The sequence below is a fragment of the Oncorhynchus nerka genome, linkage group LG7 (genome assembly GCF_034236695.1).
Source record: "Oncorhynchus nerka isolate Pitt River linkage group LG7, Oner_Uvic_2.0, whole genome shotgun sequence".
NCBI classification, from domain to species: Eukaryota; Metazoa; Chordata; class Actinopteri; order Salmoniformes; family Salmonidae; genus Oncorhynchus; species Oncorhynchus nerka.
In genome coordinates, this window is record NC_088402.1 from 74,301,457 (window position 1) to 74,316,230 (window position 14,774).

General features: G+C 40.8%; 1 protein-coding gene across 1 annotated transcript; it reads right to left on the reverse strand.

The window, feature by feature from the left end:
* Nucleotides 1-1,202: 1,202 nt before the first annotated feature.
* LOC115132391 (general receptor for phosphoinositides 1-associated scaffold protein-like) lies at nt 1,203-14,561 on the reverse strand. Its single transcript, XM_029664994.2, has 8 exons — nt 14,232-14,561; nt 12,460-12,512; nt 7,696-7,747; nt 5,433-5,535; nt 4,356-4,449; nt 3,119-3,185; nt 2,567-2,633; nt 1,203-2,218 (listed from the first exon to the last, which is right to left on the reverse strand). Exons 1-8 carry the CDS (start codon nt 14,430-14,432, stop codon nt 1,689-1,691), a joined length of 1,167 nt encoding a protein of 388 aa, XP_029520854.1. The 5' UTR covers nt 14,433-14,561; the 3' UTR covers nt 1,203-1,688.
* Nucleotides 14,562-14,774: the final 213 nt, after the last annotated feature.

Below are 14,774 nucleotides of genomic sequence, written 5' to 3' on the forward strand. Positions count from 1 at the left end.
GGCTTGATGGGCACTTCTTACGTACTATATGGGCTAGCTGCTCCCACAACAGCTCAATAGGGTTGAGTTCCGGTGACTGGTCACTCCATTATAGATATAATACAAGCTGACTGCTTCTTCCCTAAATAGTTATTGCATTGTTTGTAGCTGTGCTTTGGGTCAATGTCCTGAGGTCGGAAATTGACTCCAATTAAGCGCTGTCCACAGAATATGGCATGGCGTTGCAAAATGGAGTGATAACCTTCCTTCAAGATCCGTTATACCCTGTACAAATATCTGTCTTCACCACCCCCAGACAATCACATTGCCTCCACCATGCTTGACAGATGGCGTCAAGCACTCCTCCAGCATCTTTTATTTTTTACTGTGTCACAAATGTCCTTCTTTGTGATCCGAACACCTCAAACTTAGATTTGTCTGTCCATAACACTTTTTTCCAATCTTCCTCTGTCCAGTCAGTGTCTGTGTTCTTTTGCCCATCTTAATTTTTTATTTTTATTGTCCAGTCTGAGATATGGCTTTTTCTTTGCAACTCTGCGGTCTTCTGTGAAGGGAGTAGTACACAGCGCTGTACGAGATCTTCAGTGGAAGAGCCTTCATTTCTCAGAACAAGAATAGACTGACGCATTTCAGAAGAAAGGTCTTTGTTTCTGGCCATTTTGAGCCTGTAATCGAACCCATAAATGCTGATGCTCCAGATATTCAACTAGTCTAAAGGCCAGTTTAATTGCTTCTTTAATTAGAACAACATTGTTCAGCTGTGCTAACATAATTGCAAAATGGTTTTATAATGATCAATTAGCCTTATAAACTTGGATAAGCTAACATATCGTGACATTGGAACACAGGAATGATGGTTGCTGATAATGGGCCTCTGTTTTTAATGGAATAGCGACAAAGGCGTACAATCAGCCCTTTCCACCTACAATACTCATTTATAACATTAAGAATGTCTAGACTGTATTTCTGATCAATTTGATGTTATTTTAATGGACCAAAAAAATTGGGTTCTTTCAAAAACAAGGACATTTCTAAGTGACCCCAAACTTTTGAACGGTAGTGTGTGTGGGATATATATATAAAAATAATGCCTTCACGGTTGAGAGTGAAAGATCAACTGCAACTTCTTAGAACAGCTGTGGAGAAGACAGTCACATGTACTCCAAGGAACAAAGTATTCATTATAAATCAAGCAAGGCAAATCAAAATGCCACACATTTATTTGCAGATATTTTTGGCAAGAAAACACCAGATCAAACTGGTACAAAAACAGTAACAAATGTCTCTCACAAAACAATAATATGTGAAGATATGGGGCATTTATTTTCAACTGTCATGATGACAAAACTAAATTAAAACACAAAAACAAAATCCTTCATTCTGTACATAGGTCAAACTAATCAAAAATAAATAAATAACTTATGAACTATGGAAACAGTAACCAAGGTACAGTATGTACAGGTGTCTCCTCAAATTGGAGTGTGCTTCAGAACTCAAAGGACGATTGGTTCCTCTGGGTCAAATGCGTAGTCATCTGAACAAGTACAAAGGTATTTCTGGACAGATCGATACATTTGGTCTCTGTGGCACTAGTTGAAATCTTTGGATGTTAAGATTGAGTCAGAGGCAATATTAAGTCTTTGGGTCGAAAAGAGTCTAGTTCTTCGGGTGTTTAGTCCATTTAGTTCTCAGAGCTTGCTCTCCTCCTCCATGCCTCTGTTCAGTCCAGGGATGAACTTGAGGAGGTGTCGGCGGAAGCTCTTCTGTTTGGGTTTCCTCTGTAGCGAGCTGAACCCTCCCGTTTGTGCTTTCTCCCCTGGTGCTGATGAAGAGTTATTGTTGGAAGCCCTCAGGTAGCTGCGTGTGCTGGAGCTGCGGGTCAGGTGGGTCTTGGCTGAGGTGAAGAGCTCACTGGCAGGGCGGATCAGTCTCTGCTTACCCTGTGGAGGCTTCTCCTGTTCTGGTTTCTGTTTGTCTTTCTCTGTGCTGCTGGTGAGGTCACCATTGGCATCGTTGAGGTGGTCGCCCTGCCTCTGGTACAGACAGGTCTGGTAGAGTGGGTCCTCCTCCATGGTGGCACTCAGGTGGCTGGCACTGCTGCTGGTGCTGCCGGTGCAGCGGAGGGCACGCAGGGCGGCCGGGCTCGGGGTACCCAGACTACCGTATACCCCTGCAGACTCCAGGGACTCATAGATAGCAGCATCACTCATCACTATACCTAGAGGACACAGGGAAAGAGTGTTACAATGGACATCACTGGTTTAGCATACATCTTAAATTGACTTTAAATTAATTTACCTGAGGTCATATTACCTCGACTAACCGGTGCTCCCGCACATTGACTCTGTAATTGTACCCCCAGTATATAGTCTCGCTATTGTTATTTTACTGCTGCTCTTTAATTACTTGTTCCTTTTATTTCTTATTCATATTTTTAAACTGCATTGTTGGTTAGGGGATTATAAGTAAGCATTTCACTGTAAAGTCTACACCTGTTGTATTCGGCGCATGTGACTAATAAAATGTGATTTGATTTGATATACATCAACATAAATGAATGACTTACCATGAACCAGCCTCTGCTCTTGCGTCATCAAAGATCTGTATTCATCCCATTTCTCATGTAGGGTTTGCTGATGAAAGAAAATGCATAAAAATGAGAAAAGGTGATAATTTGTGTGATTTCAATTTGTAGCCGCTTGGGGACAGCAGCCATCATCTTGAGGAAAGCCACTTATCTTCACACATTAAAAGTGTCCTTTTTACCAGCCAAGTGTAAAGTAAGAATATAACTATGTGTCTACTCTCATTCACGGTGTTCACACAGCATTATGTAAGCGCATTGCAGCTGCTAGTCCTGAAACAGGTGGGAGAAGAGGAAAAAAACAGGTGGTAAAGGGATTAGTCTGGTGAGAGTACTGTACTTTCTGTCTGCTGGCTATAGGCTTTTCACTACACTGTCCGTCTGATCCCAGTGACACACTTGCCTGGTCCCAGATCTGTTTGTGCTGTATACTCAACTCCTATGGTTGTTGTCACACCCCACAGGATAACCATTTGTGTTGAAGCTAGCAACACCACAGGTTTGCTACAGAGGGGAATAGGAAGAGATGTTCACCTTTAGATACTGAAGCCTGGCCTCCAGTTCTGCTTTTCGAATGGAGTCGCTGTACACTGTTTCCAGCCTAAGGAAAGACACAGCAATGTTGTTCATTCAGACACAGGAAGGCCAGAGAGCCACAAAACAAGGAGACTAAGGATTCACAGCATACTCTGGACCCAACTAAGAACAGAAAGGAACTTCAGAAGTAGCTGTGAAAAAGCTCTTATATAGGAGACCCTAACATGCTAGTCTAGGCTCAACAATTTGCAAGTAGGGGAGAAAGCTTCAGAAGGTATCACGTTTCAAGACACCCACTCAACTTTGGCAACTGGTGCACCTCTAGGGTGTTTCTTGTTTTTACTGGCCTGAAACAAGCTCTCTCTTAATAGTTCAGTAGGCCTGTATGTTTACTAGAGGCAAGAATAATTAGACAAAGTCTATAATAAGACAAGAGGCATGCACTGGGCCTTTTGTGTGGTTAACTTCACTCTTATAGAGTTGACTTCTGAGTTTATAAACGGGGCCCGATTCTAATAGGACTTTCATCGTTTACAAGCAGACAAAGAGAACAAGAGTATGGTTCCAATTTAACACTGAGAAAGTTAATTCTGCATATGAAAAAAGGGAAATGACTTGCCTCCAGGCAACTTTGGTGTGCAAACAAATTGTTTAGAGTACATCCATGGTACATCGATTGTATGGTAGCTATTTAAAGGAGTTCAGAGGTGTTGGGTTAAATGCGGAAGACACATTTCAGTTGAATGCATTCAGTTGTACAACTGACTAGGTATCCACCTTTCCCTTTAGATTGGCCAGCTGCAAAGTCAAAATTGGCTATATTATAAAAATGAATGGTCTTGATTTAGGGTTAGGCATTAAGGTTAGCAGTGTGGTTAAGCTTAGGCTTAAAAATCAGATTTTATGACTGTGGCTATTCCAGCTAGTAACCACTGCAGAGCAGGCTCCAGAACAAGATTCATGACGAAAAACACAAACCTGCTTCTCAGTCGATAGATAATGACCCCATTATCAATTCTGTGTGATTTTGTACTTTGGACCGCAACATTGTCCAACCAAGAAGATCAAAGATGTATCAGTATCAAAACAACACTAAAAATTATTGAAAAATGGTCATAGAACACAAGGAACTCTTAATAGACCGATCTGAATAAGGTCAATACAAAAAGTGGAGCAATTAAGTTGTTACCGTCGACAACCAGTCCAGTTCTCTTTCCCATTGAACTCTGCTTACCTAATGGAGTTCCCAGAGGCCCTGATTTGCTGAACAATCTCCTTGTGTAGATATCCATCCACGCTGGTCTCGTTCACACTAGCGATGGTGTCCCCTGTGCACACAAACAACATGCATGTTAACAAAAACAGACCCAGTTAATTCCAGTGTGGTTTTATCCTAGCTGTGGTCTACTGAGACTGGTTTGATCCCGCTAGTGTCAGTGGTTTATGGAGCAGCTCATGTGTGATACAGACACTGTTTCTAGCCTAAACCCTGGCTGTGTGGTCACGGCAGGCCACTGCTGCTGTTAACCACTTTTCCTCATTTCAAAACAGCCTGAAAAATATTATTCAAGCATGTGTATGTTACTCTATCTGTTATTGTTGAAGTATTGCAAGTGTATTAGATTGTTTGTTATTAGTTTCAGATGGGTAGAGAAGTCTGTCTAGGTCTGGTTTAAATTTGGCCCTGCCTCTAGAGCTCCTTCTCTCTCCGAGATGAATAATACTCTAGTATCAGGTTTAGAGAAATTAAAATGTGAGAATATACAATTTCTTCTTTCACTATTGTTTCTGATAGAATGGGCGTAAAATGTATTATTTTTTAAACGTTTTAAAAAATTGGCAAAGGCTTCTGTCTGAGGTATTTTTGAGAAATAATGTTTCAGACTAAAGAGGAAATTGAGAAATTGATGAAATAAAAAAAGAGATAAAAATAGACATGGCCAAATCATTGTATGCATTTGAGTTATTGTATCCGGCAAGGCGGCAACGGAGACAAGGGAGTTGACCTGCATGATGTTTGCTGAAATAATCTCTCCCTATAGTGTTTGACTGGAAAATGAGTAGGCACATTTTTTTGTTTGTATTTGAACATCCCTAAACAGCCGACTGAAACTCATTTGTTCACGTGTTTACTTAGGGACGACTACCATCCTGGCTGGCAAACAAGAAAGGGACAGGACTTATCAAAACCACCTGTCCTTTATTCTTCCCGTGAGGTCCATTTTCAGTAAAGGCAGGTCATGCATGTGTCAAATGCACTTAAAAGCTGTTCAAAAGACCCTAATGAACCGGGGTTTTCAGTTCCACTTACCGACTTTGAGTCCGGCTTGTTGGGCGGGGCTGTCGTCGTGAACCTTGCACACAAATGTGCACATCTCCACAGAGTTCTGGTCCTGGTGGTGCAGCCCATATGTCTGGAAAAAGGAAATGAGGAGAATAAGTTACAATTATTATTACACCTCCCACGTCAAATAAATATATACTTAGGAACAATTGGGTGCAAGACATGGGAGAAATTATGTTAACAATTATCAGAAACATTGCATCGTGTTCAAAATCATTGGTAATTTCCCATCACAAACACTTAGTAATTCTCTTTACAGACAGTATGCCTGAGGTTGATACCTAAAGCGCTATGCCTTGCTACTTAACAGACAAAGGCATTTGAAACTTTGAAGACAGTTCATGGTACAGGGAAGCCTAGGGCACCTCTTCCAAATTCTTTTGGAATATTTGTAGTCCACATTTGAAGGCCTGACTGGTGAGGACTGTCAGACAAACCCAGTTTTATACAACAGATTAGATAACATTGGCTGACAACGAAGCAGCAAGACAGACAACCTTGAACAGAGACTCAAACAGAAGAGAGATAACATCAGTTTATATGCAAAAAAAGAAGCCCCATTTGCGTGGTTAATCAAAAACTAATACAGCCCTCTATCATAGTCCATCAGAAAAAGGATGTTAAAAGCAGTCTCTTCATGAGCAAGGACCTTTATCAACAAATTTGGTTAGAACAAATCAGACAAATTCTATTATGGTTTACCAGTGACATTAAAAACCATTCCCTGTCCTCATACTGCAGAGAGATAAAAAGGTAAACCAGCACTATTGGGACCAAAACTGACAAGTAAACATTTTCCACACTATCACCATTTTGTTGACAATCTTTCTTAGATTGATTCACATGACAGTTTCTGTCTTGGAGGCAAATATGACAAACAACCACAGCCAGACTTCCCCTTAAGTTTTCCTGTCAAGTGAATCACATTCCACTGCTGTCTGACGGAGTGTTATCCCGAGGTGACGTTTAAACTCAGAGCTTTCACGGACTTGCTTGTCAGTTGAGACATTAGCTGACAGTGACAAAATTGTGACAATTCCACAGCCAGTAAATAATTTCAAATGCCATCTACTGGGGTGTACAACCACCCATCTAGAAACATATGTGAAATAATGTGAGTATTCTCCCTACCTTCCCAGTCCCAAGGGCCTTCCACAGAAACCAAACATGCAAATGACCCTAGAGATGCAAATCCAACTCTAACTATACATTTACATAGTTGATACTGACATTATCCCCACAGCACTCAAAGCTAAAGGAATGGGAGAACTGGTGACTGCCTGGTGAAGTCCAGCGACATGATGGAAAAAGCACAGGATCCTAAAGCCATCCAGCTCTCCTGTCTCTGACCACACTTCCTAAAGAACAGGGCCAAGCAGGAAAAGAGGGACCTCCATCCCAACACTAAATATAAGCAGTGCTATGGAAATGATCATTTCATGGCCCTTACTTTGGCCGGCATCCTCTCTTTAGAGATAAGGCTGTCTGACAACAAGTGGTGCACTGTGAAGAAGCGCTGCGGGGACAGAGAGGAGGGAGCTCGGACAAATAATGAAGGCAGAAATCTGACTGTTTACAGTGTCCTCGAGGGATCGGAATATAGTAGACTGTCTGACACGACACGCAGCAGTGAGAAGATTTGACAAAACCATACAGATTTAAAAAAAGGTCCCAAAAGAAAAAAAGCAAGAGAAAAAAAACGCCCTCTCTCATATCAAGTCCTGAGTGGTGCAGTGGTCTAAGGCACTGCATCTCAGTGGTAGAGGTATCCCTACAGACACACTGGTTGGAATCCAGGCTGTATCACAACCAGACGTGATTGGGAGTCTCATAGGGCGGTGCACAATTGGCCCAGCGTCGTCCGGGTTTGGCTGGTGTAGGCCGTCATTGTAAATAAGAATTTGTTCTCAACTGACTTGCCTAGTTAAATAAAGGTTAAATAAAAAGTTATGGGATACATCAGAGCCTTATACTGTGAGTATGAGGCTCACGGATACATTTCTCCCTATATTTGACAGATATGATGGCGACCTTTGATGCTTTCAACACATGCACACACTCCACTAAATCTTATTTGATTTATGGGGTGAAATCATCCACATGGTTGGAGAGAACAAATCTCATCAGCGTTAATGTGAACATGAGAGAGAAGGAAAATCCTGTTAAATGACCCTTAGAAATCCAGAAATCCCCCGTACCATACCACCTCCCACGTCTATTATCCTCTTACCTGAATCTCAAAGCCAAACGTCTCCTCATCCTTCTTCTCCAGGATCATTTCTCTAAAATACAAAATAAAAATGTGGCCATGATTAAATGAGTTTGAAATGAGTTTTCATTTACTTACAGTATTGAGCCACGTGTCAATTGTGACTGGCGACATCACCACCTGGTGCACATCAGTGTCTTCAGAAAGTATTCATACCCTTTGACATATTCCACATTTTGTGATACAACCTGAATTCAAAATGGATTACATATTTTTATTTTATCACCAATCTACACACAATGATAAAGTTAAAACATTTTTGTATACATTTTTTATAATTTATTGAAAATGTAATACAGAAATACATCATTTACATAAGCATTCACACATCTGAGTGAATACTTTGTAGAAGCACCTTTTGCAGCAATTACAGCTGAGTCTTTCTGGGTAAGTCTCTAAGAGCTTTCCACACCTGGAATGTGCAACATTTTACACATTATTCTTTCCAAAATTCTTCAAACTCCAAATTAGTTGTTGATCATTACTAGACTACTATTTTCAGGTCTTGCCAGAGATTTAAGTCAAAACTAACTTGGCCACTCAAGAAACTTTACTGTCTTCTTGGTCTGCAACTCCAGCATATATTTGGCCTTGTGTTTTAGGTTATTGTCCTGCTGAAAGGCGAATTCATCTCCCAGTGTTAGAAAGCAGGCTGAACCAGGTTTTCCTCTAGAATTTTGCCTTTCCTTAGCTCCTACAGTTTATTTTTTATCCTGAAAAACTTCCCAGTCCTTATCGATTACAAGCGTACCCATAACATGATGCAGCTACCACTAGGCTTGAAAATATGGAGAGTTACTCAGTAATGTGTTATGTTTGGAGCAAATCCAATACAACACTTTGTATTAATTGCAGTATTACTTTAGTGCCGTGTTGCAAACAGGATGCACGTTTTGGAATATTTGTATTCTCTAAAAGCTTTTTCTTTCTTTGCATATATATATATATATATATATATACACATGTAATAATATTTAACCTTAATATAATACATAAATAACATCTATTTAGTCTCAAATAAATAATGAAACATGTTCAATTTGGTTTAAATAATGCAAAAACAGTGTTGGAGAAGAAAGTAAACGTGCAATATGTGCCATGTAAAAATGCTAACGTTTAAGTTCCTTGCTCAGAACATATGAAAGCTTTCCTTTTAACATGAGTCTTCAATATTCCCAGTTAAGAAGTTACAATTTGTAGTTATTATAGGAATTATAGGACTATTTCTCTCTATACCATTTGTATTTAATTTACCTTTGACTATTGGATGTTCTTATAGGCACTATAGTGTTACCAGCTTAATCTCGGGAGTTGATAGGCTTGAAGTCATAAACAGCGCTGTGCTTCAAGCATTGTGAAGAGCTGCTGGCAAACGTAGGAAAGTGCTGTTTGAATGAACGCTTATGGGCCTGCTGCTGCCTACCACCGCTCAGTCAGACTGCTCTATCAAATCATAGACTTAATTATAATATAATAAACACAAAGAAATACGAGCCTTAGTAATGACCTATGGTCAAATCCGGAAACTATCATTTCGAAAACAAAGCGTTTATTCTTCTCCTTAAGTCTAAATATTGCTGTTACATTGCACAACCTTCAATGTTATGTCATAATTATGTACAATTCTGGTCTTTGTTAGGAAGAAATGGTCTTCACACAGTTCGTAACGAGCCAGGCGGCCCAAACTGCTGCATATACTCGGACTCTGCTTGCACAGAACGCAAGAGAAGTGACACAATTTCCCTAGTTAATATTGCCTACTAACATGATTAAAAAATATATATATTTAACATTTTTGCACTTTTTCTCCCCAATTTCGTGGTATCCAATTGCTTAGTAGCTACTATCTTGTCTCATCACTACAACTCCCGTACGGGCTCCGGAGAGACGAAGGTTGAAAGTCATGCGTCCTCCGATACACAACCCAACCAAGCCGCACTGCTTCTTAACACAGCGCGCATCCAACCCGGAAGCCAGCTGCACCAATGTGTCGGAGGAAACACCGTGCACCTGGCAACCTTGGTTAGCGCGCACTGCGCCCGGCCCGCCACAGGAGTCACTGGTGCGCGATGAGACAAGGATATCCCTACCGACCAAACCCGACCAAACCCGGACGACGCTAGGCCAATTGTGCGTCGCCCCACGGACCTCCCGGTCGCGGCCGGTTACGACAGAGCCTGGGCACAAACCCAGAGTCTCTGGTGGTACAGCTGGCGCTGCAGTACAGCGCCCTTAACCACTGCGCCACCCGGGAGGCCAACATGAATTTATTTTAACTAAATATGCAGGTTTAAAAATATGTACTTGTGTATTGATTTTAAGAAAGGCATTGATGTTTATGGTTAGGTACATTGGTGCAACGACAGTGCTTTTTTCACGTATGCGCTTGTCAAATCACCACACGTTTGGCGAAGTAGCCTGTGATTCGATGATAAATTAACAGGCACCGCATTGATGATATGCAACGCAGGAAAGGCTAGTTAACTACACATGGTTGATGATATTACTAGTTTAACTAGTGATTATGTTAAGGTTCATTGTTTTTTATAAGATAAATTTAATGCTAGCTAGCAAGTTACTTTGGCTCCTTGTTGCACTAGCGTAACAGGTGGTCAGCCTGCCACGCAGTCTCCTCGTGGAGTGCAATGTAATCGGCCATAATCTGCATCCAAAAATGCTGATTGCCAATTGTTATGAAAACTTGAAATCGGCCCTAAATAAAATAGGCCATTCTGATTAATCGATCGACCTCTAGTTAGTATTGTGGAGTAACTACAATGTTGTTGATCCATCCTCAGCTTCAATTACAGCCATTAAACTCTGTTTTAAAGTCACCATTGGCCTCATGGTGAAATCCCTGAGCAGTTTCCTTCCTTTCCGGAAACTGAGTTAGGAAGGACACCTGTATCTTTGTAGTGACTGGGTGTATTGATACCCCATACAAAGTGTAATTAATAACTTCACCATGCTCAAAGGGATATTCAATGTCTGCTTTTTCATCTAGCAATAGGTGCCCTTCTTTGCAAGGCATTGAAAAACACCCCTGGATTTTGTGGTTGAAACTGTGCTTGTAATTCACTGCTTGACTGAGGGACCATTACAGATCATTGTACGTGTGGGTAAAGAGATGAGGTAGTCATTCAAATATCATGTTAAACACTTGCACACAGTGAGTCCATGCAACTTATGATGTGCCTTGTTAAGCACATTTTTACTCTTGAACTTATTTAGGCTTGCCATAACAAAGGGGTTGAATACTTATTGACTGAAATTTCAGCTTGTCATTTTTAATGAATGTGTTAATTTCAAAAACATAATTCCACTTTGACATTATGGGATATTGTGTGTAGGCCTGTGACAAAAATATCTAAATTTAATCCATTTTACATTCAGCCTGTAACAACAAATGGTGGAGAGAAAAAATGAAGGGATATGAATACTTTCTGAAGGCACTGAAGCTCATTCTCATAGAAAATGTTATACAATGAAATAGTATCTATAGTATCTATGGAGAGTATCTATGGAGAGCACTCCATTGCACTCTGGCTATCTATTTTCTACTATGAAAATAACTACAGTCCTGCTACAGTAACATGACATAGATCTAAATTACATGACCAGATGCTTCTGTTCCCCAAAACGTGACAAGCACTCTTTTGTTTCTAAAAACCTCTTTGCGTCATGAAAGGTCACATGTCCAAAGGTCTAACTGGGCAGTGGTTTACAGTGTCCCCTCCACATCAAAACATCTATAAATTATATAAAAATGCATAATACACTAGAATGTCAAATAGTAGGATCCGTAGATAACCATCCAGTCCCTCAGAATCCCCTCCAGAGCTGAATCACGTTCTGTGCATGCGATTCTCACACACAAATTATTGTCAATCGTAAATGATCATTATACAAGTTTTATCGGTGAAATGACCATGCAGCATCTGCATGCCAACCATTGATCTCAATCAGTTTCATGGGGATACATGTTCAGATCTTGAGTTATACAGTGTTGTTTCAAGTATCCTTATTTATGTACAGTGAAATAATTTTTGAGCAGATGTTAACAAACTGTAGCATACCTGTGTTTAGTTTCAATAAAAAAAAAGCATATTTTTCCTAGTGGCACATGCTGTTGAGTTTTGGCCACGAGAAAAAAATGCAACCATTCGCACAATCAACCTAAAATCTCTTCAGAAATGAGGTGGTGTTTTGTCTTAGAATAACATTATACCATGCCATTATATTTGGTTCTGTTATGTGGAATACTATCATTGTGATCTTGCAGACATTCAGATTTGATCTAACTTTATTAAACTTGCAACATTCACCAGAGTAGCCTGTTCTCTAAGCAGCCAAACAAGTAGAGCAGAGACTGTGCCTAAAGTACAGACGTTTCAGACCTTTCGCTGTCGGGAAGAGGGGTCCAGAGAAGTCGCTCCGTAAATAGTAATAACCGCAAATACAAAAGGTTACTGTACTGCTGAATTTCTGTAACTCACTCCATTCAATCCTCCCAAAAGCTGAGAGGCCTACTCAAATTACTCTGAAAGTAGCCCACTGTAACACGCATCATTTGAGTCTGTTGTGAATGAAAGGGTTTACTAATGCTGTTCTGGCATTCTGTGTATGATATATGCTTTCCTTCACCACAGTCAAGAGTGAGAAGTGACAGAAAGGCAGATGTGTCCTGTAACTGATGCCAGGGGGAGAGATGACTGTTTGCCTTACCTCCGTGGCTCTGTGGTCTGAGTCAGGGGATTCCTCTTCTGCAGCCCACCATTCTGTGACGAGAAAACATGACGGACATGAAATAACAACCAAAGACAGGTGTCTAAAGGTTCAAACAGAAATCACACTGTACGCAAAGGGGATTTTCTTCCTACCTACGTAGGCCAGGTTTGCAGAACATACCTCAAACTCTCGCTTATGTGTCTTGTCCACCAAGTCCTCCTGAGGCATGTTGTGTGTGTTTGGTGTCTATGTTTGTGTTCAAGCTACTGAACCAAAACATGGGTAAGAAACCATTACAGATAAAACCAGTATGTCTGTGTCTGACTGTCTGCTCTCGGTTGACCCTATTTACTGTCATTAGTCACAGGAGAGGTTTTGGACATCTATATTTAATTATCTACATCGGAGTCCACTGACTTGTGATGCCCAGACTGCTGATCAAACCAAACTGTGCCTTTCTGTTTTTTCTGATAATGATAAAAAATATATCTCCCCATTTCTACAGGTTACATTCAGAATGTAGACACACAAGACGTGTGTATGGATTGGAGCCTTGGGCCTCTTGGCACAATCCCTGCATTGAGGGAAACCCCAAACCAAATTGGGACTTTGGGAGACCCAAACCTCCACCCTACACTTTACAAGTATCTCTTACACTACATCCCTTACCGTATTTAGCCTACACTACAATCAATTCACCTCTGTTCTACCTCAATTATTTTAAATGTGGCCCCTATGAAAGGGCACTTTGTGTCACTGCCTCATTGGGTATTAAAATGTAGTTTTTTAACAATATATATTTACACTGCCAGAATTGTCCTGGGCCCCTCAATGACTTCATTTATTCCCAAGTACCCAGAGAGAGACCCATGGGGGTGGTAGGAGCAGAGCAGGGTCCCCTGCACAATGCCCTGTTGTGGTCCTAGGCTCCAGATGATGATGAGATGTACAAAGGAGGCCTCCACATAACTCTGGCTGGCCTCCTAAGACAGTACAGTAACACTACAGAACTGGGACAACCAATGCTGTTGTGTCACACACACACACACACACACACACACACACACACACACTTCCCATAATAACAGTTTTACCAGTCTACATCACAGTACATTCTCAGATTATGATGATGTGTGGCCATGTTAATTCACTAGTAAAGTCAGCACTGTTCCTTGTGAGGCCATGTTCAGCCACAGTACATTATGTTTGCCTGCCTATAAATACTAATTTGATGCCAAACTAATTTCTCAATGCAGAAACATTATGAAATGGTTAGATTGCACTGAATCAATAGGGAGTCTGGAGTGTGGCACTCAAAGAGTAATGTGTGGGTGGTCCTGTGGTCAGGAAGGGGCACGCTTTAGTACGTGACAAGTGGACACCATGTGTTTTTGCTTCAGTGTGTGTCAACATTTATACAAAGTTTATATCAAAATGGGGAACAGATGCAACAGGGCATCCATGTCGGGCTCTGACAAAAGGTCACAAATACTCACACTGCTATTTCTAATTTAATAAAATGTCGTCACAGATAGGCTAATGTCTCCACTCATAATGAACAACAGACATCAATGTATGTGCTCGTGTGAGAAGCCACAAGGAAATCCATATTCAAATATTGAGCGTATCCGCTGGCCTCTGTACTTTACGGGCAAGTGACACTGTATTTGGCTAACTGAAATTATGTGCTTTCATTGATGTGTCTATTATGCTAGATTACTTGATTGAAGGAGCAAGTGAAAGTGATAAAGTTAAAGAGGATTACACACCTTTCTGAAGTTCCTTGGCAACGTTCCACCAGAGTAAGCCAAAGTCTTGTAATTATACACTTCCGAATTAGTTGGTAAATCCATAGTTTTACAACTGTCTGACTTTGAGGACGGAAAGTAAATATCGTCCGGACTCGAAAGTCTACCAGATGGATCACTGGAGTTTACTTTTTTAAGCTTTCGTAGCGTCATATTCTTCATATTATGAGCGCTCCGATCAAGAAAGTACAAAAATAAACCCCCAAAATCTGAGTGAAACGTCTATCGCAGCAAACAACACTGATGCTTCTGTCCGGACAGCATGCACAATTTGGCAGTGAGAGCGAGGACAGGGGAGGCGTGCCCTGTGATGCACACGACACAATTGGATGGCAGTCGTATAGTGTTGTCTTTTGTTTGTCGATCAGCACTTCGTACACGTAGACAAAAACGAATGTGCCAAGAAAGTAGCATTTTTAGATAATTTTGGGATAAAATTTGGGTTCTTTCGTTTTGCTAGCCAGAGCTGTGTTATGGTAAATGTTATTCTGCTAAATGGTTAAA

Bases quoted from the DNA above. Each gene is read 5' to 3' on its own strand.
- LOC115132391 (XM_029664994.2), bottom strand. From the start codon at position 14,432: ATGAAGAATATGACGCTACGAAAGCTTAAAAAAGTAAACTCCAGTGAT. The intron at 5,536-7,695 runs GTAAGAGGATAA...TCCTTTTTCCAG, and splicing joins CGTTTGGCTTTGAGATTCAG to ACATATGGGCTGCACCACCA. The intron at 2,219-2,566 runs GTAAGTCATTCA...TGTGTCCTCTAG, and splicing joins AGAGCAGAGGCTGGTTCATG to GTATAGTGATGAGTGATGCT.